The sequence below is a fragment of the Mus caroli genome, chromosome 9 (assembly GCF_900094665.2).
Source record: "Mus caroli chromosome 9, CAROLI_EIJ_v1.1, whole genome shotgun sequence".
NCBI lineage: Eukaryota > Metazoa > Chordata > Mammalia > Rodentia > Muridae > Mus > Mus caroli.
In genome coordinates, this window is record NC_034578.1 from 70654520 (window position 1) to 70677694 (window position 23175).

At 40.4% G+C, this 23175-nt stretch overlaps 1 protein-coding gene across 3 annotated transcripts in view; it reads right to left on the reverse strand.

Annotated features, from left to right (window-relative positions):
• Nucleotides 1-23175, reverse strand: part of Unc13c (unc-13 homolog C) — a 463067-nt gene that overhangs the window by 88602 nt on the left and 351290 nt on the right. For all 3 annotated transcript variants that reach the window (XM_021171690.2, XM_029481908.1, XM_029481909.1), the window contains 3 exons: nt 15100-15226; nt 8868-8964; nt 7204-7347 (listed from right to left, as the gene is read on the reverse strand). In XM_021171690.2, the coding sequence (XP_021027349.1) occupies nt 7204-7347; nt 8868-8964; nt 15100-15226 (368 nt within the window). The remainder of the gene's footprint in view (nt 1-7203; nt 7348-8867; nt 8965-15099; nt 15227-23175) is intronic.

Here is a 23175-nt window from a genome sequence, read left to right on the forward strand (position 1 = left end):
ACCCTCTCCTTTTAAAATATATTTCTTTGGACTGGAGAGATGACTCAGAAGGTATGAGCATGAATTGGTCTATAGGAACCAAGTTCCATTCTGAGCACAAATAGCAGGTTCCTTCCAACCACCTGTAACTCTAATTCTCAAGGACCTGATGCCTCCCCCTGGCATCTGCAGGCACCTGCAGATGCCATTCATATATACTGACACTGAGACCCAGATACACATACATATAAAAAAAAAATTCCCCCCAGTGGTTCACGATTCACTGGGGGAGAGATTCCCAAGAGTTAACTAAGCTAAGGAAGGAATATTTAGCCGGGCGTGGTGGCGCACGCCTTTAATCCCAGCACTCGGGAGGCAGAGGCAGGCGGATTTCTGAGTTCGAGGCCAGCCTGGTCTACAAAGTGAGTGCCAGGACAGCCAGGGCTACACAGAGAAACCCTGTCTCGAAAAACCAAAAAAAAAAAAAAAAAAAAAAAAAAAAAAAAAAAAAAAAAAAAAAAAAAAAAAAAAAAAAAAAAAAAAAAAAAAAGGAATATTTAGCCCACAGACTGAATCCAGCAGATTTGACTATAAACTTGTTTTATCGACTTTTAAGTTCACAATAAGAAGCTAGGAATTACGAGCTAGGAATTACGAATAATGTGTTGACAGGAGATTGATGCTTTCCAGAAGTGCATGGTGCTAAGATAATGAGAGTCAGTTTAAACAGAAATTTGGCCTCAAAAAAAAAAAAAAAAAAAGAAACCAAACCAGAAGATCTCATTAAGCCGCAGATCAATAAATCCCAGGAAACGGACGGCTGGTTAGGCAGAAGTATGTTCTGAGTGAAGCTGTTCAGAGTTCCCTTCAGATGCCGTGCAGAGCGACTGTGGGATTTCCTGGGGGGTGTTTGCTCATCTGTGCCTGTGAGCACAACTCTCAGTGCAGAGTTTCTTAATGACAGTACAAACTGTGGCAATTATCTTACCCTGTCTCCCAAACTCACACATACAAGCCATCGTTTTCTCACTTGCTATATCTTGGACAGAACAATGCTGTGGGTGAGATGTGAATGGAAAAATGCCCTTCACAGTTCAGTGTCATCTAGAAATTCATGTGGCTGCTAGGTGACTTATTGGCTAGCCTACTTGGTTTTCTGGAGAGGGAAGGACAATTTACATGGCTGTCTATAATTGTTCTCAGTGAACCCCCCATGGTATGCTACTTTCATCTACATTAGCAGAAAACTTCACCCAGGTCTCCCTGATTAGAGAAAACTAGTCCTGACTCTCATATTTACTAGCCTTACAGTCAAAACACAGGATAGGCTGTGAGTGAGGAAAAGCATGGGTCATAGTAGGTGTGGCTAGAAACCATATACTTGGAGCTGTAGAGTACTACTATTATAGCCCTGGGAATTCTGTATTCCTGCACCAGTAAGCTTGAATGAAAATCTTCAATGCACATTTGAAGACCAGCTTCTATTTCATTCTAATTTATTCACTAAAGTAAAGCAAACAAATCTGGTCATTGTTTCTTTACTCCAAATTAGCAGTTGCTTGGAGCATGCCTCCCAAATTACTGCTTCTCTGACTGTGGCACTGGGAAGTGTCATTGATATTCCCTGCAAGTATGGAAAAGCAAATTCTTATATCCTACCTCAGATCTGTGCAGTAGCACTTCTGGATCCTATTGTGGATGGCCCTGGTGCTTTTGTATTTCGATGTTAATTCTGCTTTCCCAGGAGGGGTTGTCTGGGATGAGGAATGAGTCACATACTCAGGTGATTCCTTGTGAACCATCCCCTAATGAATAAAGGACTCTATCACTGGGCGGGCGAGTAGGTGGGACTTCTGGGTTGGATGAGGAAGAGAGGAAGCAGGAGAGAGTTAGGGGCTTTTGGGATGGGGATAGTAGGAGGACAAGATGTAGCTACTAGCAGCTTCCAGATTAGATGGCGAATCCTGGTGGATTCACCACCATTTGCCACCAGAGAATTTAGATTTTAATAGTTTACAAGATTAGTATTCTAGTTGTGCCCAGAGATTGAGAAACTCATTGTTTCTGAATTGAGTTTGTGTTGCATTTTTCATTACTCGGCAGCTTGATTGGGTTCAAGAGAGAAAGGTATGGTGGCAAAGCATGGGTTTGTCAGAAGTGCACCACAAAGGCTGTGGGGGATTTGAAGCATGAGGCTGGCATAGCAATGACCTGCCAGTGGGAACTTAACGAGCTGGGTAGAGAGATTTTGGAGCTCTGAGTCAGAGAGTCTCCACAAGATAAGAACAGGCCGGCCATTGCTGCCAGTGCATGGCTGGCCAGCCTTCCAGGGCAGAGAGTAGCTAGATGTAGTGTAGTAATTTGTTGTTCTTTTAATATTTCCCACTCTAGGAACCATCTCCAGCAGCCTCTGTTTTCAACAAACCACCTTTAGCACCTTCAGCAGAGTAAGTTGCATGCCAAAACGTAAGAGGAACAGGCAGCTGGGTAGAGGTCTCTGTTCAGAGAGGAGCTGCTTGGGGAAGGAGTACGTAGCAAGGCTCACATGGGGTTTCTACCTATCAAGTGTTCTGAGCTATAGAATCAGTAATTGTGAAGGGGATGGGGAGGGATGAAGAAAAGGAGAGGGATGGAGGGATAGAGGCAGAATGAACACGCTCATGGGACAGTCTCTTGGTGAATGTCTGCATCTTTTGTTTCTCAGAGTTTATAGGAAGAAGTAGGCATAGTCGGTGAGGGTTCTTCAATGCCACAGAAGCACAGCTGGTGAAAGAGCTTCAGAATTAGAAACATGGAGTCATAATGGGGTTGTGGCAGTGAAGTAAGAATCTATTACATTTAAAGAGTCAACCATGATGATTAGACTGTCCTCTGGCCTGGGAAAGTTCTGCTATGACATGTTACCACTGCTGGCATATTGAGGGGGGCTGCCTGTCAACACCCAGCAAAGTGCTATGATTTCCTGAGCTAATATCAAGTCAACATACTTGGGAGGCCCATCTATTGCATCGATCTAAGGTTCTGTAAGTTGGGAATTCTGGTTTAGAATTATCTCAGGGTGTGTGTGTGTGTGTGTGTGTGTGTGTGTGTATGTGTGTGTATGTGTGTAAATTAGAGATTAACATCAGGGACTTTCTTCAATTGCTCTGACAGGCCACAATGAAACCTATGACTCCTCCTGTCTCTGTGTGCTCAGCACTAGGAGAACATGCACATGCCACTTTGTTCAACTTTCCCCATCTGTGCTGGGAATCAAAACTCAGGTCCTCATGCTTGCATCGCAAGTGATTAACAACTCAGCAGACTCTTTAAGCATCTTAATAACTTTTCAGGTGTCAACTAACTCTCTAAGGAGAGGAAGACTCTCATACCAATTTAACCTCAGCAGAAGAGGGACTCTATCCAGGTCACTATGTCCTCTTAATACATCCTGCATATGATAAATCTCCCAGTTATTCTGGCACAGATACCCAGGCTTGGCCTTAAAAGCAAAAATAATTGATGAGATTCTGAAGTAGAAAGGTTCTGGATGTGTCATGTGATGTAGACTTACATGGTGTTTTGCTGGGGACCCATGGGAAGACATGGTATTTGGAGAAAGTATAAATAGGACTCAGATAATAGCAATGCTTCATTGGTCTTGCATCTTTGCTAATCTTCACCTTGTTGAGAGAGGCATGTCAGAGAACTCCTGGTGTTGTGGCTTGTCCTAGTTGCTCCCACTGACTTGAGCTGATTTGGTGGAGGCCTGGAGGTTTCTGCTGGATTGTGCTGCTGCTGCTGCTGATTTGTGTTTGGTATACTGACATTACTAAACTGGACTGCTGGTATCCTGACAAATGGAGACTGGAATTGCCCCAAGGAACTATTTCTAAACTTGTCCACATCCCCTTGTTCTATTTACCATCTTTTCTCCCCTATCTTTGGCTGGTGGACTAGAAGGGGGATTGAAACATTTGAGAACCTCTATTAACAGCAGGCTTTGAAAAATCTAAGCCTACAAGATTCTATTCTCCAAACCAACAATGGGTTTCAGATCATATTGGGGTGAGAGGAAAGTATGGCCAATGGTTAGAAGTACTACTCCATGCCATTTCTATGTGGTGTTTCCTCTCAGTCTCCACATATTTCCATCCTATGACATCATTCAAAAAACTTGGGAAGATAATAGTGTATACCTCATAGGGAGATGAGTGAGGCACTGTGAACAAAATGATTAAAATACCATTATTCTCGATGTATTGTCATTATTATTTTTAAAGTTAGGATTAGGTTTTAGAACATAAGGAGGAACAATATGCATGTCTCATATTGGCAGACACCACGATATTTACCAGGGACCAAAGATGATGTTTTGTTTTTGAATAATATTAGAGATTATTATTTCACATGTCTTTAAACAATTTTATAAACTTATTTATTTTATGTGTTTGAGCATATGTTATCATGTATGCATATGCACATGACAAACTACCCACAGAAGCCCATATTGACTAGAACTGTGGTTTGACAGCTGTGAGCCACTATATGAAAAGCTGAGACTTGAACTTGGGTCCTCTACATGGGCAGCCAGTGATCTTAACCACTAAGCCATAGCTCCAACCCTCATATTTCTTTATAAAATTTAACCACCTGTACTTGTCCAGAACAGTAGGAAAGTCACATCAATGTCTAGTACTGATGTATCAGATTTATAAACCCCTCTGTACAAACCCTTACAGACTCCACGCATCTGTGGATATCATTACCATCTCTCATCAAAAGTAGATATTTTAAATCATTGTGCTATTTCAGTATAGTTTGATGCAAGGAATCAAGAAAGGCAGAATCTTCAAGACTAAAGATCACACCTTATGTTAAAATGAAACAAAACAATCTTATAGTCTATTGTTAATGTAAGATATGAATTATATTAGCCATCAATTTTAATTTTTTGTCAACTTATTTACATAAGATGCAAATTGTAGATTAAAAGGCTGATATTGGTAATGAATTTGGGTGAGTTTTATTTACTTTTATAGTCATATAATCAATTATTCCAGCCTTTTATTTTTTATTTCATTGTAAGACTCTGTGAGAGTTACTAAGAGCTCCATGGCTTTTCAAATTATTCCCACAAAATAGCATTTCTTTTTCAATGCCAATTACTAATTGCTACATTTCCAAAGAATGTTTTTAGAGTTTGTTACATTATTTTCCTGTGATAAGAATTGGACATTAATAGGATGTCTAGCTTTCCAGGTATTAAAAATGCTTTATTTAAATGGATTTTTTATTGTGCTAACAAGACCTTACAGTTTCTCCATGACTCATGGAGAAAGAATGCAATTCTTCTTCATCTTGCATACATGATGTGCTTTCCTGTGTTTATTCTTCTCAAACCTTGTTTGTGGATCTCCATCTTCATCTCACACTGTCACTTTGAGACATGCTGGAAGTTCAGAGCTGCTGGGGGTAAGGAGGGAGCCCTAGCTCTTCACTTCTATATGGTCTTTCTTCCCTTACAAGTTGCTTCAAACACTGCCTTCCTACTGGTCAGTTATTGTTCATTTTAAGAGGCAACTATATAATATTTGGCTGTTAGTTAAGGAAGGGCTTTGATAATTTTAGGGACAATTGTACAGATTTTACCATATTAAGAAATTTTAATCACCAGGAAAATCCTCTTTAGGAAATGACCCAAATAAATCAATCTCAGCTAGTATCTTAGCAAGCAAAGAGTCTTCTTAGTCATCCTAATCAACAAAGACTTGAATTTAATGCATTTCATAGCAGATAAAAACTGTCACAGAATTTGGCTGACAGTTTGCCTGGAATCCTTCATGGAGTCCTAGCTGTTAGCCAAGTGAGGCCAGCCATTTCGACTATCTCTCAAATTTTTTCACATTGCACAGCTAATTTCCCCACTTAGCTTGTTGAGCCTTCTAGAACCCCTGCTCTCCCCTTGTCAGACCTCTCTGACAGGGGCTCTTGAGTCATACAATAGTGGAGAGGTCCTCTCTAGGGTTACCTGAGCTGTCTGGTGTTCCATGACCCAGAAGTAAATCTCTGTGAACCATGGAGTTTATAGATGTAATTGTTACCACAGGATGATCTGATCTGACACAGTGAAAGAAGATACTATCTGCTAGAAGACATCCGTACTAATTAGAAGAAAATGTGAGCATTCTTCTGAGAGACAGGGACGATGACGGGGTCAGAGCTGAGGGTCCCATTCACAGAGGACCTTCACTCTGTCTTTTGGGGATAATGACAAATGAAGTTATAGACATGTTATGTTTGTGGCTAAAAAGCAGTCATATATGCTTAGTGTGCCTATTTGTTATGAGCTAAGTGGTTTTCTCAAAACTTAATAGCCAAAAGCTTTAATCACTAGGAGCCCAGAATGGGGCAAATATTCAGATAGACTATCTTCATTTTGTTTAGAGATAAGGCCTTAAGAAGGCGATTAAGTTGAAAAGGTATCTCTAGGATGGATGCTATATTACAATTGGCAGGTAACATTGTAAGATGAAAAAACTGGATACTCAGGGACATCAGGATGCTCAGAAGGCAGTCTCCGTGAAGGCAGGTTGGAAAGGGAGCCTTCAGCAAGCTACAGCGTCTCCGAAGAAACCAAATGGACAAATACGAGGACCCCGTACTATCTTCCAAACTGTGAGAAAAGGGATCTCTCTTGTTTAAGGTCCCCAGTGCACTATAGCAGTCCTAACAAACTCAGACCTTAAATGTTCACAATTTAAGTGGGTTTTGGTATTTCTTAATTTTCTAACAAGATAAATGTATTTTATTTGTGTTTATTTAGTAAGAGAACAAACTTTATTTCTTATCTCACGAGACCCAGAAAGTGTTTTTTCTTTTGACTTCTCTGATAGCTTGGTGGTTACATTTCAAATAGCCATGGCATAAAGTTTTAACATGGTCATTATGAGTGTTTCGGAGTCATAGATTATGCTTCTTCATGAGAACACCTTTAAAGCTAGGTGAGTAACAGGCCATCGATGAGTTCTTCTCGAATGACCATCTGGTATCACCTCATCATCCCAAAGTCAGACCAGTGTTTCCCTCAGTCAGTCACAAACCTGTGAAGCCACACTCCCAAACTATGAAGTAGAATGTAACTACTCTGCTTCAAGATTCTAAGATGGGGTCTGTGTCCAAAATGGTACCAAATCCTAATCTAGGGTGGCTTTTCTTGGAGAAGACATGCCTTATGCAACCTACCTTTGCAAATCGTCTCATTAAGTGTGATAAGGCTTCAGGATTGGGGCATTCCAGTTTCTTAATGATCTCAAAGCTCTGGTTAAGCTGAGCAAAGACATCAACCACAGAACAGGAGAAAAGGGCGTGGTCCGATGTCTGCTGGAACTGAGGGGTGAGAAGAAAGACTGTTTGAGCAAGGAAGGGAGAGAAGGGAACTTCACTATGTTTCTTTTTTTCTTTTTTCTTTTTTCTTGGAAATTTTATTTATTTACATTTCAAATGTTATCCCCTTTCCCAGTTTTCCTCTCTGGAAACCCCCTATTCTATCCCCCCTCCTCCTGCCTCTATGAGGGTACTCCCTCCCTCACCCACCCACTCCCATCTCCCTGCCCTGGCATTCCCTTACACTGGGGCATTGAGCCTTTGAAGGACCAAGGGCATTTCCTCCCACGGATGCTCAACAAGGACATCCTCTGCTACACATGCGGCTAGAGCCATGGGTTCCTCCATGTGTACTCTTTGGTTGGTGGTTTAGTCCCTGGGAGCTCTGGGGGGTCTTGTTGGTTGATATTGAACAACAGATACTATCAAATCTGGTCCCTGTGTTGGGATTGAAGTTCGGTGAGGAATGGTCTCATGATCAGTAGTTTGTGAACCTGAGAATTGAAGTCCTATGGCTTGCCACCACTTTGGAACCAAACTATGGGACAGAGATGGGAAAATGAGTTTTGTTTTGTTTTGTTTTGTTTTGTTTTGTTTTGTTTTGTTTTTCAAGCCTAGGGTTACAGAAATGAGGTAAAGGCTCAAGGAAAAAATTCTTAATTTCTGAAAGGAAATGTCCTTGTGGATTTAAGCTGTCATGGTTTGAAGATTCCCATACTTGGTAGAGTTGCCCTCCTTCTCCTTTTCCTCCTCCTCTTCTTCCTCTTTCTTCTTATCCACAGACATGTTCTTTGACCTCTTTGACCCACAGCTCTATAGTGCAGAGACTCGCTCTATCTTTTCCTTAGCAATCAGCTTTGGTAAGGCATGGTGGTGATATCTGTAAGCCTAGCACTTGATAGGCTAAGGCTGAAGGATCAGGAGTTCAAGGCCAGCTTTGTCTAACATAGCCTGGGCTACACGATAGTTGTCTCAAGAGCAAATCACAACAAATCAGTGCTGATCCTCACCTCTCCCTGGTAACACTTTAATTTTAAGGAAGGAGAAAATATAGCTGCCCATCTGTAAGATTTAAAACACCACATGAAAGATAGCTATAAATTCGATATAAGGGCGTCATTGAGGTTCATTAAGTGACTGCATTTCCTTTTTCTAAAGCATGGCTCTTTGTGTGCATGATCATTTGTGCACGCATGTAGAGGCCAGAGGTTGATGCTGGGTGATTTCCTCCTTGCTCTGACTTTATTCCTGGAGGGCTCCATGAAAACAGACATTTTATATAAGCCTGGAGACCTTGTAGAGTCAGACTCACACAATAAAGAAGAATCTTGTGGCAAAGGAATGATTGATTTTTCTTGTTTCCTTTTTATTTAATCGGTTCCTCCAGCTCTTTGAAATCATGTTAAATCTGCTTAGGTCACCAAGGAATTAGAATGAAACTAAGCTAAAACCAATGAGCCCCACATTCCCTACTTGCTCAGAGGTGAGAAAGATAATTGAATCCCGGCCACGTCTGGACTCACTCCATCTTTTTTGTCTCTTCCCAGTGCTCCATGAAGGAACTCCATGGACACATCTTCATTTTCATCTAGCCATTGCATAACAAAAGGCTCAAACCACCTACAAAAAAAATTAGCAAGTTACCTTCCAGGACATCATTTACATGTGGTAACAGCTATGTTGCTCCCATATGAGGGTGATTCAGGGTCAGATATCTCTTTCAGTTTTGTTCTTTTGTAGAGATTATATTCATCAACTGTATCTTCCTAACCCTCAATCTCTCTCTTTGCACTCTCTCCCATGCTGCCTCAAATATGCTTAGTTCCCAACACCACCCTGCAATTCCTTTCTTCTCAAGATTGAAATTCCCATTGACTGTAGACCTCCCTTGCTGAGTCTCCAGATGTACTATCCCACCATCCCATAATGCCTTTCCATTGAGCTATGTAGACCCAACAACAGGCAATCTACTTTACCTTCAACTTCTTAAATACACCCTGCTATGGTTTTGTAACTAGTCTGAGTTAAGTTTTAAGGATCTTTTCCCACAAGGATGCCCAGTTGATCTAGTACCATTTATATAAAAAGTCCATTCATCAGGCAGTGGCATACGTGTGGGTCCATCTCCAGACCACTGTGTCCTCTTGGCATATCTGTACCTACTAATGTCCTACTCTTCTAAAACTGTATCTTTTAAGGACATCTTGGTAACCAATAATGTCATCCCCTAGCTTTTAAAGATTGCCTCCAGCATTGCCTGCTACCAGGAAAGTTCAACCCTTGATCTCAAAAAGAAACTTTGGGAATTTTATTGATAAACATCATATTTCTTTAGTTATTTTCTTTTTAAAAACTAAAAAATATTTTAATGGTGTGTGTCTTTGTATATGCGAGTGCAGTGTTAGAAACCCAGGAGAAGGCACTGGATCCGCTGAAGCTGGAATTGCAAGTAGTTCTGAGCCACATAATGTGAGCTGAGAATTGAACGCAGGTCCCCTGTGAGAGTAGAGTGTGCTGGTACCTCCTGAGCTGTGACTCCAGCCCCCTTAGTTGTTTTCATACTATTTTTATTTGTTTGGTTTTTATAGGGCTTGTTTTTATTAGGCTAAGATAGGTTTTAGCAAACAAACAAACAAACAAGATCATTTTTAGATGGACATGGTACCCTGTGCCTTTAGTCCCAGCTCTTGGGAGGCAGAGGAAGGCAGATCTCTGAGTCTGAGGCTAGCTTGGTCTACAAAGTAAGTTCCAAGACAGCCAAGGGCTACACAGAAACCATGTCTTGAAAGCCAACCAAACCAAAGCAAAGAAACCAAACAAGATAGTTTTCTTCTATTTTCAATGCAGTAATTATTTTTGTAACTGTATACATTCTGCTTTTTCAATTTCAGGGACTCACTTTTTAAAACTGTACACACTATTTCCTGTATCTTTTGTCATTTCTTTCTTTTGGAGGGGTATAATTTATAATTTTGATACCCTGTTTATATATATATATATATATATATATATATATATATATATTCTTTCTAAACCTATCAAATTATCTTTGTGTCTCTTGTGCTGTATATAATTTATCATTAATCTTACCTATTACATTTTAAAATTTAAAACAGTTCTATAATTTCTAATTCATTCTTCTAGATTCAAATTTTCTGTTGAAACTCTAACATTTTAAATCATAAATCAAGGTCTATAAGTAATAAGATTAACGTGTGTTTTCTCTTGGGTTCTAGACATTTGGGTCCTCTGCTGAGATAGGTCCTAATTTTCCTGTTGAATGTTACATTGATGCCTACAAGGAATTGCTTCCCCTTTAAATTTTGTGTCTCTTATGTGTGTAAGAGTTTTTCTTTCTTGTCTGTACATGGCATGCATGCCTGGTGTCCATAGAGGTCAGAAGAGGCATCAGATCCCCTGGAACTGGAGTTACAGATGGCTGTTAACCATCTGGGAACTTAACCCAGGTCTACTGCAAGAACAGCCAGTGCCCCCAACTGCTGGGCCACCTCTCCAGTCTCATGTGGACCTTTTATTGACCACCATTTACTCCAGGGAGTAACTTAGATTTTCCCTTAGTGCTTTCACGCCTCCTCTTGGACATGGCTGGCTCCTGGGTCATTCTTTTCATGTTTGCTCTTATTTCAAGGACAGAGCCCTCAAATCCCACTGAAAACCAGGGCAGTTTTCAACCCGCCATTCCTCTACCCTCCCCATCCCTGCCCCAGAAGTCTGGACCTCTTACTATTGTTCCATTAGCATTGTGAAGCTGTTGAAGTCTCCACTTAGTTAACAGACTCTTGGTGACTACTTTCTATTTGATGGCTTTCTTCCCCCATCTTCACACTTATGTAAGATATGTCTGAGAACTATTCAGATCCCCAGAGCCCATGTAAATACTGAGTGGGTGGGGCCTCATGGCAGTATACACTTAATACCTGTACTGGCTATTTTTGTGTCAACTTGACACAGCTGGAGTTATCACAGAGAAAGGAGCTTCAGTTGAGGAAATGCCTCCATGAGATCCAACTGTAAGGCATTTTCTCAATTAGTGATCAAGGGGGAAAGGCCCCTTGTGGGTGGGACCATTCCCTGGGCTGGTAGTCTTGGGTTCTATAAGAGAGTAGGCTGAGCAAGCCAGGGGAGGTAAGCCAGTAAAGAACACCCCTCCATGACTTCTGCATCAGCTCCTGCTTTCTGACCTGTTTGAGTTCCAGTCCTGACTTCCTTTGGTGATGAACAGCAGCATGGAAGTGTAAGCCGAATAAACCCTTTCCTCCCCAACTTGCTTCTTGGTCATGATGTTTGTGCAGGAATAGAAACCCTGACTAAGACAATACCAGCTTTTGGAAAATGAAAAAGGGATTATTGGAGTGGGTGAGTGGAGAAGGTGGCTAGCCCAGTCTTTGAGGTGAACTCTGGGATCAATTGAGAGACCATGCTTCAGTCAGTAGTGTGGAGAACGATCAAGGAAGACACCAGTTTCCAATCTCTGGGGGAAATACTTGTGGAGTCTTGTGCTTATTTTTCTGTCCTTCCTTTCTCTGTGGTTTTGGCCCTACACAGATAATGAGCCTCTTAGTGCTGGACATCTTCTGTCTAGGGAGATTTCTGTAAGCTCTGAACTTCTGGCCACTGTTTGATCTCAAAGTCTACAGAATTGCCAGCTGGCCCACAGACATGAAGGTGGACCATGGTGAGAAGCCACCGTGTGTAGACTCTCTTCTGTGTGCTTCTGCCTTCTTGAGGGTACCTATTGATTCTTCATTCTTGGCTGCCTTGGTTGCTTTCTGACTCTGTTAAATTTTGCTCACTTTTGTAGCTCATGCTCAGTAAGCTTGCAAGTGCAATTCCAGCTTAATATAGTAAGTCTAGACAGCTCGAGCCAGGCGGCTGCCAGACAGCTCTTCTGTTTTACCTCCCTATTCTCAACCAAGACACTAGCAAGTATTTCGTGTGCATTTACTTCATGTCCAACTCTTTGCTTATTTCCCTCATATGCTAATTGAACAAATTCTGTAAATTCTGTCTTCTGATTTTCTCTCGCATGTGCCTTTTTCACCCTTTGTGTTCTCATTTCTAGTGCTTTATATAATAGTAAGCCTTTAAATAGGCTTAAATAGCACATAATATACTTTAAATAGTACTTTAAATAGTCAGCTTTTAAATAGTACATAATTTTATAACATTTTGTTTTGAATTTTTTTAAATTAGTAAGCTTTTTATGATGAAACACAGGCTTATTATAAATTCTTATGATTCGTGTATATTTATTGATAAATGTGTTGAAATATACATACATTGAGGAAATATTAAGCCAGTTAATTAGCATACACAATGAATAAAAACAAAATCTGTATAAAAAAGTCATAGACCTCATTACTTTGTATACCAAATTAAAATATTAATACTTTATCATAAAATAAAAATATATTACTCAATACACTTATGGCATTTGGGGTCCGAACACATAAAATCAATTTTTAACAATGTCCTAGAAGTTATTTTATTATTCTTTTACATATGCCTGTGGAACTTGGAAATAGACCTCAGGTGTCTTCCATGGTTGCTTCCCACTTTCTTTATTGAGGCAGAGTCTCTTAGTGATCTCAGAGCTTACTGACTAGCCTAGTATACCAGTATCTTGTCCTAGGGATCTTCTGCTTTTCAAATCGCTGGGTTTGCCAATGGGCCTTTGTGCCCATGTGGCATTCACATGGATCCTTGGAGTTCAAATTCCATTCTTAACATTTGAGTAACACGTGCTTTGACTGCTGAGCCACACCTCTAGCCCAATTCTTAGCAAGTTTCAATCATATAATATGCTGTTATAAAGCATAGCCACTCTGTTTTGTCATAGCTCTCTCTTGAGAGTATTCCTCTTAACTGAGGCTTGTATCCTGCGACCCGCATCCTCCCCTGCACCCCTTGTGGTATAGACAGTTAGCTTGTGTCACCATGCTGTTCTATCTCATGCACCCCTGAGATGAGAAGACTACTCAGAGGCTGTTAGAAGCCTGTCATTACATTGCTCATTAACTCCTAAATCTCTCCTCTGTCCCCCCGCCTTCTCTGTTGCTTCCAATTCTCATGGTGCCTAATGCCTGGCACATGCTGCACAGAATCTATTTATAACAGTCTAGTTTAAAGCTCTTTTCTGGTATCACCTACTGGTCTGGGGAAAATACTTTAGACCCCACTAGAAGAGCAATACTATCAATATATCAGAGCCTATGCAGTCTGAACTCTCAACCTTCATTTCTATATCAGCACTTTACTGGTATTTTCTTTTTTTTCTCTTGACATAACCTGATTGAGTTTTTAAAGTCTCTAATAGATGCTATATCAGTCTTTCAATGGGGGTAACACTCTTCTTGTGATGTGTTTGTATTCTTCAAATTAACTTGCTTCATTTTGCTCTACCTTGTGATTATCAATATTGCCTGCATATAAGCTTTTTTGGTGGTNAGGTCTTTATCTTACACACCAATCTTCTACACATAAGACTCTGGATGACCCCTCCTGACCAGGATAAAAGAGTCCTGGTGCACATTAAATGCTCAGTGCTTCTGAGTGGCTGTGTGATTACAAGTGTACCTGATAGACACTGTGATGGTTAATCTCAACTGTCAATCTAATAAGATCTAGAATCACCTGGGCGATGGGCCTCTAAGCCTGCCTCTGAGGGATCATCTTCATTCAGCAAATTGAGCTGTGAAGACCTACCTACTGTGGGAAGCACCGTTACCTGGGCTGGGATTCTGAACTCTGTCAGATGGAGGAAAAAAGCTATGTATAAACATTCTGCTTTTTGACTGTGGCTGCAATGTGACCAGCACCTCAAGCTCCTGCCTCTGACTTTCCTACCGTTATAGAGCAGGTATACTCTATCATATATCTGGAACTGTGAGCCCAGAGAAAGCAATCACCCTTACACTGTTTCTGTAAGGCATTTCATCACAGACAACACACAAGACACTAAGGCAGAGACAACCTCATAAGATGAAAATGCCATTGTTAAATAATGACTTCTATTTCAGAGACATGAATTTCTAAGACAGTTATAACTTATTAAAATGAAAGTCTGGCTATCCAGTAAAGCATTCTAGCATTTCTTCTTTTCTCACTTTTCATATGTGTGTGCTGTGTGTTTAGGTACATGAATGGTTTTGCACTGTGCGTGAGTGCTCATATACACGTTTGAGCATGTATGTAGAGTACCCAAGGTTGTTGGGAATCATCATCTTTCGCTTTTCCACCTTATTCACTGAACCAGGCTTTCTCAATCAATCCCAGAGCTCAGCGATAGGGCTAGTCTTTCTAGCCAGCTTATTTTGGGGGATTTGCTGTCTGTACCCTCTGACAGGACATCCACCATGCCCAGCTGACATTTTTTGTGTTTCTGGAGATCCAACAACTGGTTCCTCAAGCTTGTGTGGTAGATGCTTAAACTGCTGCACCATCTCCCCAGTATTGTGCATTCTAGCACTTCCACAGGGAATCATTTCATCATCTAAACCAAAGCCCATTCTGCATTTCTTTCTCTTCAAATGTCTAAGTAAGGCATTCTTGAAATATGCTATGCCATCTTCTCTGCCTCAGAGACATGCAAATCTTTCTACATTAGTTTCACTACAGAGATATCTGCATTCAAATGAGAAGTATGTGAAGAGCTCTTAGTCCTTACAACTCAGCTGTGATTTTTGCAGCACTGTGAATTCAGGACAAAGGGGGAGAGTGGAAATCACTACTTACAGGGAATATTCTGGAACAGCATCCTTGAAGGCAGGAAGTTCTCGTACATACTCATTATAAAACCATTTCACTTTGAAATGCAAATTCATATAATCGGTGCTCTTGCATAAGCGTTGCTTCTCATGTTCTGTAACAGATAAAATCACACAATTAATAAATGTGGCTCGCAGACAATGCCACTGGGTTCCGATCGACCTTTATTGTCAGCATTTCTATAAAGAAGAAACTTGTGGTATCCAGGCAAAGTGCATTGCTGAAGGCAGAACTAATGTTATGCAGCATGCAAAAATAATCCTGGAGAGACAAGAAAGATGCTCAGGGGTTGAGAATGTTTGCTGCTCTTTCAGAGGACTGAAGTTTGGGTCCCAGTGTCCATGGCTCACAATCACATGTGATTCCAATTCCAGGGGAAAAGATACTGTCTTCTTGTCTCTGAGGAGACTTACACTCATGTGCACCACCCACACACAAATACACACATAATAAAAAAGAAAATAAAACAATCTTGGATCCTGTGAAGGCAGGCCAAGTGATACTGTAAAATGGTTTGACTATTGTAATGTGTCTCAATGGAAATAGGTGACACTTTTGATAGAGAAAGATGCTCCAGTGTAGGGGAACACCCTCATAGAAGCAGGGGGAGGGAGGACTTGATAGGGTGGTTTATGGGAGGGAGGGAAACCAGGAAAGGGGATAACATTTGACATGTAAATAAAGAAAATATCCAATAAAAAATGAGCAACATTGTAAAATCTGCATTTATTTGGAGGCTCTCAGACTTTGGCTGCTTTTAGGGAAATACACAGTGACAGAAAGAATTAACATTGTAAGGGATCAAACATGACTTAAAGTAGGAGCCATAATCGCCGATTAACATGGGACTTGTGTGACACGTGCATGGTCAGGCCACATCCTGACCTAGTTTTAACACTTAAAGAATCAAGACGGTTGAAGACAGAAAGATACATTTAACTTCAAAGCCATGTTATATTTTTTGTGTCCTTGGAAGAGTTTTCTAATATGTGGTTTAAAGAGGGTATCCTAAATTGTTTATAGAATATGGGTTTATAAGACTGAGGTGGAGAAACATACAGAACATTAATGAATGTATTGTATGTGTGGCTGAATGTGAGTGTATGTGCATGCATGTGCATATGTATGTATAAGCATGTCTAGAGGGCAGAGATAAAAGTGTCTTTCTTAATTGAATTTTTAAATTTATTTTATTGAGACAGGTCTCTCACTGAAGTTGGAGCGCGTTGATTTGGTTTGGCTGGCCAAGGAGACACAGGGATCCTTCTCTTTCTGCTTCCCTGGTGCTGGAATTACAGACTCTCACCAGTGTTTCTGGCTTTTTATCTTAGTTCTGGAGAGCTAGACTCAAGTCTCATGTTGTCCAGCAAACCTTTTACTAACAAAATGTTTCCCCACCCCCTGAATATGTTTTCCTCTCTTCTATCTCATTTATATTAACCCCATGGTCAGATCTGGCAGCAACCATAAATACAAGCAAATCCTAACTATTTCTGTGATCCTACAGGATGAGAGCAGCCTCTGAGAAGTCCCTTTGGGAATTGGTGACTCTCCGTGAAGCTGAGGGCATTGCCTCATTCTGTGGTAAATAGTGAAAACATAGACTGAAGAAATTGGATTGTTATTAAGAACAGAAGCCATTTCTGTCTCCCAAAACCAGATCATGGGGTGATATGAATACCAAGAGAGTGCACAAGAGACTACAATCCTAAATCAAACCTTTAAATTATCTGAACATTGTTAATTCAAGACACTGTACAGCTGGGAGAGGTGTTCTCACATAGAAAGTAATGAAGCAGTATTCCAGAACAACACTAAACAAGTTGTCAACACGATGGTTTGCTTTGGTCACCTCTAGCTTCATCCCTTTTTAGCTCTGCAACAATCTTCCCTTTTAGATCTTTGGTGTTCCTTCATTTTTAAGAGGAATATTTATTTGGTCAATTCATAGATAGGAAATTAATACAATAGTACCCTGAGACACCAATAATGGGAAACTCTTGCCCTGTTGCCCTGTGACTCAGCCATTTATCGTTATATAGACACTGTATAGAAATGGCTCATGTGTTCTTCTACTGGGATCTAGCATTTTCTGTTGGCCTAGAGTAAACTGGTAGGCTAAGTCTCTTCTCTTATATCTGTACCACTGTGGTAATGATTGATAACCCCTAGGCCTCCAAACAGTGTAGTTCACATTTTATTCCATATCCCAAACTACAAAAGTTACTGTGGCAGTGCTTGGGTAAGGCATTACACTAAGTTGCCAGGCTCTAAGTATTGTGAGGAAATTAAATACATTGTTGCATGGTGAAGTATTATTTTCAAATTAACAACCTCACATTTTAAAAATCTGGCTCTGTCTTAAATGCTTAGTTATTCAGAAGTTTTTCATAATTCTAAACATGTATGTGCTAGCTGCCTAAGATGGTGAATGCTATATGATTCATATTTCCCAGGCTTGTGAATAAGTTAGTTGTGATGTACATGAAGTCTGGTGTTGAGTCTTTGACATCAGCTGATCATTGAAGGCTATATTTGTTACATACCAGAAACCCCAGTCACATGGAAGGGCAAGAGAAGAAAATTGCTAGGATAAAGCCAACCCAGGTCACTGAATTATGTCTCCTTTCTGTGAGACTGAGGGGAGAACTCTGAAAATTTGCAGACTCTAATGAAAATGGAACACAGCCTACAGTCAAAGCAGCTTTAAGAGATTCTTAGAGCTAAGAGTTCCCACAACTAAAATAAATCAAAGAGCTAAAATATATAGCGCAATATCACATCTCAAGATCTTAGAATAATTGTAACAAGACAAAACTAAATCTACTAGAAAGAAGGAATAATGATCAGAGTGAAACTGAGATTAAAAGACCAATGCAACAAGGCGATAAATATTACTGAAAAATCTTTTTATAAACTGATCTAAGGTTCAGAAGAAGGGATGAAAAGGGGGCGGGAGATACAGACACAGGCAGACAGATACACACACAGACACAGACACATATACACCCATACCCCAAACTCATAATTACCAATCTGTTACCAACAAAAGAAGAAAGAATGAGCAGTCTAATTAATAGATGGGCAAACAATCTGAACAGACACTTCCCAAAATAAGAATTACAAATTAGCAATAAATGTGTAAGAGAAAAAAGGTACCCAACACCTTTAGCTGCCAGAGAAACATGAACCCAAATGTTCCACTGTATACTGTGCAGAATGGCTATATCCAAATGACGAAGGGAATAAGTGAGAGAGAAAAGGAATGGAATCCTCTTACACTACTGCTAGCTGCTGTGGGAAAAACTACAAATATATCACATAATTCAGGTTGACAATGCCCAGGTATCAGGAAGGAAATGAAGTCAGGATACAAATACAGAAGAGTTAGCTATGTTTACTGGCACAGTCCTCACAATGGCAAGGTTACAGAATAGAGTGAGTGCCCATTGATGGATGAATAAAAATGTTGTGTATGTATGCAATGAAATTTTGTTCAGCTACCAAAGGGAAAGAAACTGTATCATTTACAGGAGAATGGATACAACTGGAAACCCTTATGTTACATGAAGCAAAATAGACTTTCAGAGGCAAGTGTTGTATATTCTCTCACATTCATGGAACCTAAGAGGAAAAGAGATCTGAAGGTAAAAGAGTGACTGTTAGGGCTAAGGCAGCTAGGAATCTGGCGGTAGGAGGAGGCAGGAAAGGATGGGAATCGATGTGGGGAGGGTAGAATCAACTAAAGCATAGCATACACCTGTATGGAACATCACAGTGAAACCAATAACTACAGAATGAGTGTGAGTCAAGCTTTACACAACACACACACACACACACACACACACACACATAATGACAGCTTTAAATGTTTTATGATCAAAAATAAGTGGATGACAATTGGATCTTTAGAATTATTCAAAAATTTACATAAATTGTATATTAATGAATTAAATTTTTTAGGATTAAAATTTTACATGAAAGTATCCTTTTCATGAGCTATAGGATCAACCATATTATTTGGAGATAAATTTGCTGTTTAATTCTTAAATTACAAGGATGAGTATAAGCTCAGATTGGGTAGAAAAAGAATAATTGCGAGTAGAGCTGAGACGAGCAAAAATGACTGGAAAGAGAATTAGAAATGAGAAAAACCTCAAAGCAAAAGGCACTTACATAGTTTTAAATAGGAGAAAAAGTTAGAGCAGATAGGATGCATAGTTCAGAAAATGTACTGTTGGGCATGTTTGTACGAAGAATACAAATTATTTGAAAATCATATTATTGTTGTATAGTAAGTTTGTTTGTTGAAATAAAGGTGATAAAGCATATTTTCTAGGAGAATACAATGAATTCTGGGTATATAAGGTTAAATATTCAAATATTATCAGTCAGAGTAATATATGCAGCCTCACATATACATACTGAAAATTAAATTTTAGCTTGGTCATCTTTCAAGAAGTTAAAGGAAAATTGGCACTAGGCACCAATTCTATCATGTCGCTATAGAGAACCAGTCATCAAGGTTGAAAGAACACAGTAACAGCTCAGAGCAGGACGGTCTGGGGCCACCTGTTCCAAGTGTGTTCCATATTAACAGAATTCTGAAGGGAAGGGCTACCAGTTTCATTAATAGAGGAGACGTTTATGGAGTGCAGGTCAGATCTCGGGTGAGGCACTGGAATATGAAACAAAGGTTCCACGGGCTGTGCTCTCTATCTGAAGTGCATTGTGGGTAAGAAGGAAGGGTAACAGATTCACCAGTGTGCCAATCGTGAGACTTACAGGATGCTGTAAGCCTGCCGTAGGAGATGAATTTAGTCCATCTGCTAGATAGCCACAGAAATAATTTCCTATAGCGGAATTTATTGGAGAGAAGAGAAAGACTAGGCACCCAAAACAGGACCTAATGCTGTATATTTCATGCACACATTCTCTTTTATGAAATTACATAACTGTTCCAATAAAAACTCTGCCCCCTCCCCCATTTTCGTCTTTTGTGTTTTGAAATGATTTAATGGTAGTTTGGGTGAATCGTATGTATTTCACTAATTTGCCCTTGGCAATCCAGCATTCTCTGCAACATAAAGCAATATATTTTTTTAATAGAATATTTGTCTATTTGTTTAGTCAGCTTGAACTTCACTTTCTCTGAGGACAAAAGTTCTTTCTTTTTGTTAATTTACATACACAATTTAGAACTCACAGACCTCATGGAGACTAAATTTTTAGACATCCCCTCAATGCCCCCCTCCCCACAGTCCTGTTGTCCCTTGAGCTCCAGGGGAGTACTCCCATCATCCTGATTCACTGTTAGCTACCCTGGACAGGCCACTTCTTCTTCCCCACCTCTGAGTTTCTATGGGACAGGAGATAGACATGGCATCACTGACCTTTCTAAACATCTAAGTCTGGTTTAGTCTTACCTGGGGACTTTTTTCATCCCTAAAAATAACCTAGAAAATGGTATGGAGCTATTATGGTTTTCTGGGGGAAAACAATGTTAGAATTATCAGTTCAAAGTTTGTTTATTTGGAGGCAGGGTCTCAGGTAGCCACAGCTGGCCTCAAATAGCTATGTTCTTCCAGCATTGGGACCACAGATGAGTGCTGCTTCAGTGGTTCGAATGTGAACTGTCCACAATAGTTTCAAGTATTTAACACTTGGTCTCCAGTTGGTGGAGGTGTTTGGAGGGGTCTGTGTGGTGCAGTCTTGCTGGAGGAAGTACTTCACAAGGGGCTATCTTTGAGAAAATAAAGGCTTTCACCATTTCTAATTAGCTCTGTCAACTTCCGGCTTCTGCTGCCATCTTTGCATGGCATTTGCTGCCATGGTTCCTCACCAGGAAGGGATGGACTCTTATCTCTCTGAAACCATAAGCCCAAATATACTCCCCCTTCTCTAAACTGCATTGATTATTGTAATTTATTACAGTAACAGAGAAATAACTAATATACAGTCATGATGCCTGATTTGTGCAGAGCTAGGGATTGAACTCAGGGCATGCTAGCCAAGTACTCTATCCAGCTACATTTCCAATGCCAGCCTTTCTTACACAGAAGGTAGCTACCAAGTAAGCTACTTTCCCAACCCTAATTTCTATGTCTTTGAGATGTTGTTTTTATTCTCATACACTATCAGCTGATATTTGCTACTCTCTATGGATGGAAAGAGGAAACTTACACCACCAGCTATTGTTGCACTCTGCCAGTTCAAGAGAGTAACTGACATCTCTCCAGGAATTGTGCTCCTCAGCTAAGCCAAAAGTGACCTGCAGTACATTGAATTAGTTTGTGTCAGAGCTCTGATCTTGAGGGCAGTATAAAGACAAACTGAAATGAGAGGGTCTACAGGGTCTGCCTGTGATGTTTCCCCATAAACAGCAGGAACAAAGATAAGCTTTCATTTATATCCTTTTATTTCCTCACAGTGACTTTCTGTAAACACCATGAACCTCCTGTCGCAAATTTGACTAGTTGCCAAACTTTGTCCTTTTTTTTTTGCCCAGGTGCATAGGCAGACTACATGTGCTAGTCTTGCTTGATGTATGAATTTAGGGCTGAAGAACATCATGGGTCTAGGCTTCTTATAAAGAAACATTTGCAAACTTTCCCCATCATTTTACCCTTATTTACTGGCCAAATGGAGACATCCAGAGCATAGTTCCAAGGTCCTACAGATAGTAAAACTTCAAATGCTAGGATGTTAGGTCCTTGAACAACAGGACATGGTAGAGGTGCCCAGACTCTGACTTACACAAGTAAAAACAAAGCAAAACGTATATTGTTCTAAACTGTGGTGGAGTTGGGCCACATGATATTACATTTCATTGTGTCCCAGAAAGGTTTTCAAAAGCTATCACTTCTTAGTTATTCCCCTACTGTGGTGGTTGGAGTATGCTTGGCTCAGGGAGTGGCTCTATTAGGAGGTGTGGCCATGTTGGAATAGTTGTGACCTTGTTGGATGAAGTATGTGACTGTGGGGGTGGGCAATGAGACACTCTTCCTAACCACGTGGGAGCCAGTCTTCTCCTATAAGTCTTCAGATGAAGATGTAGAACTCTCAGCTCCTTCTGCTCCTAGATGCTTCCATGTTCCAGCCTTGATAATAGTGGACTGAACCTCTGAACCTGTAAGCCATCCCTAATTAAATGTTCTTATAAGAGTTGCCTTGGTCGTGGTGTCTGTTCACAGCAGTTAAACCACAACTAAGACAGCTACCTTCTAATTTCCAGTTACTGTATCTTTATTAAGTATGTGTGTGGGATGGTGGTGGTCATGAGATAGGGCCTCATGTAGCCCAGGCTGGACTTGAACCCATTATGGAACTGATAATGACCTTGAACACTTGATCCTCCTGCCTTTCTCTTCCAGGTTCTGGGATTACAGGCATGTACAACAGAGTCTGGCTTAGGATGGGAATCAACTGACTCACAAAGAGATCGAATCCAGGGCCCTGATGTTATTAGAATCACTCTATAAACATCTAAACTAACTGGAAAGGGTGATATAGATTTTAAGAAATATACTCAAACTACTGTAGTTTGGATGTAAACTGTCTCTTGGGGCTTTGTGTATTTAAATGTAATCCTCATTGTGGGGTATTAAATGAGTGGCCAACTATAGTATTTAGAGTTGGAGATTCTGGGAAAAGATAAGCTAGATAAGGCCATTAGGGGTCATGGCCATGATTGGAAAATAGAAGCTTTAAAAAAAGAGTTCCAGACACACAGACACACACGTTCCTGACACTATATGATAGACACAATGACAGCATGTGATGGTTGCTCTTGGTTGTTAACCTGGAGAGTGGAAATTCTAACTGAGGAACTGCCTGCATTAGCCTGGACTGTGAGCATGTCTGGGTGAGTATTTTATTGATTGCTAATTGGTATAGAAGGGCCCAGTCCACTGTGGGTGGTGCCACCCCTGGACAGGTGGGTGGTATAAGAAAGAAGGTTGAGAAATCCATGGAGAGCAAGCTGGTAAGCAGTATTCCTCCCTCCCAGGTTACGGCCTTGACCTCCACAGATAATGGATTGTG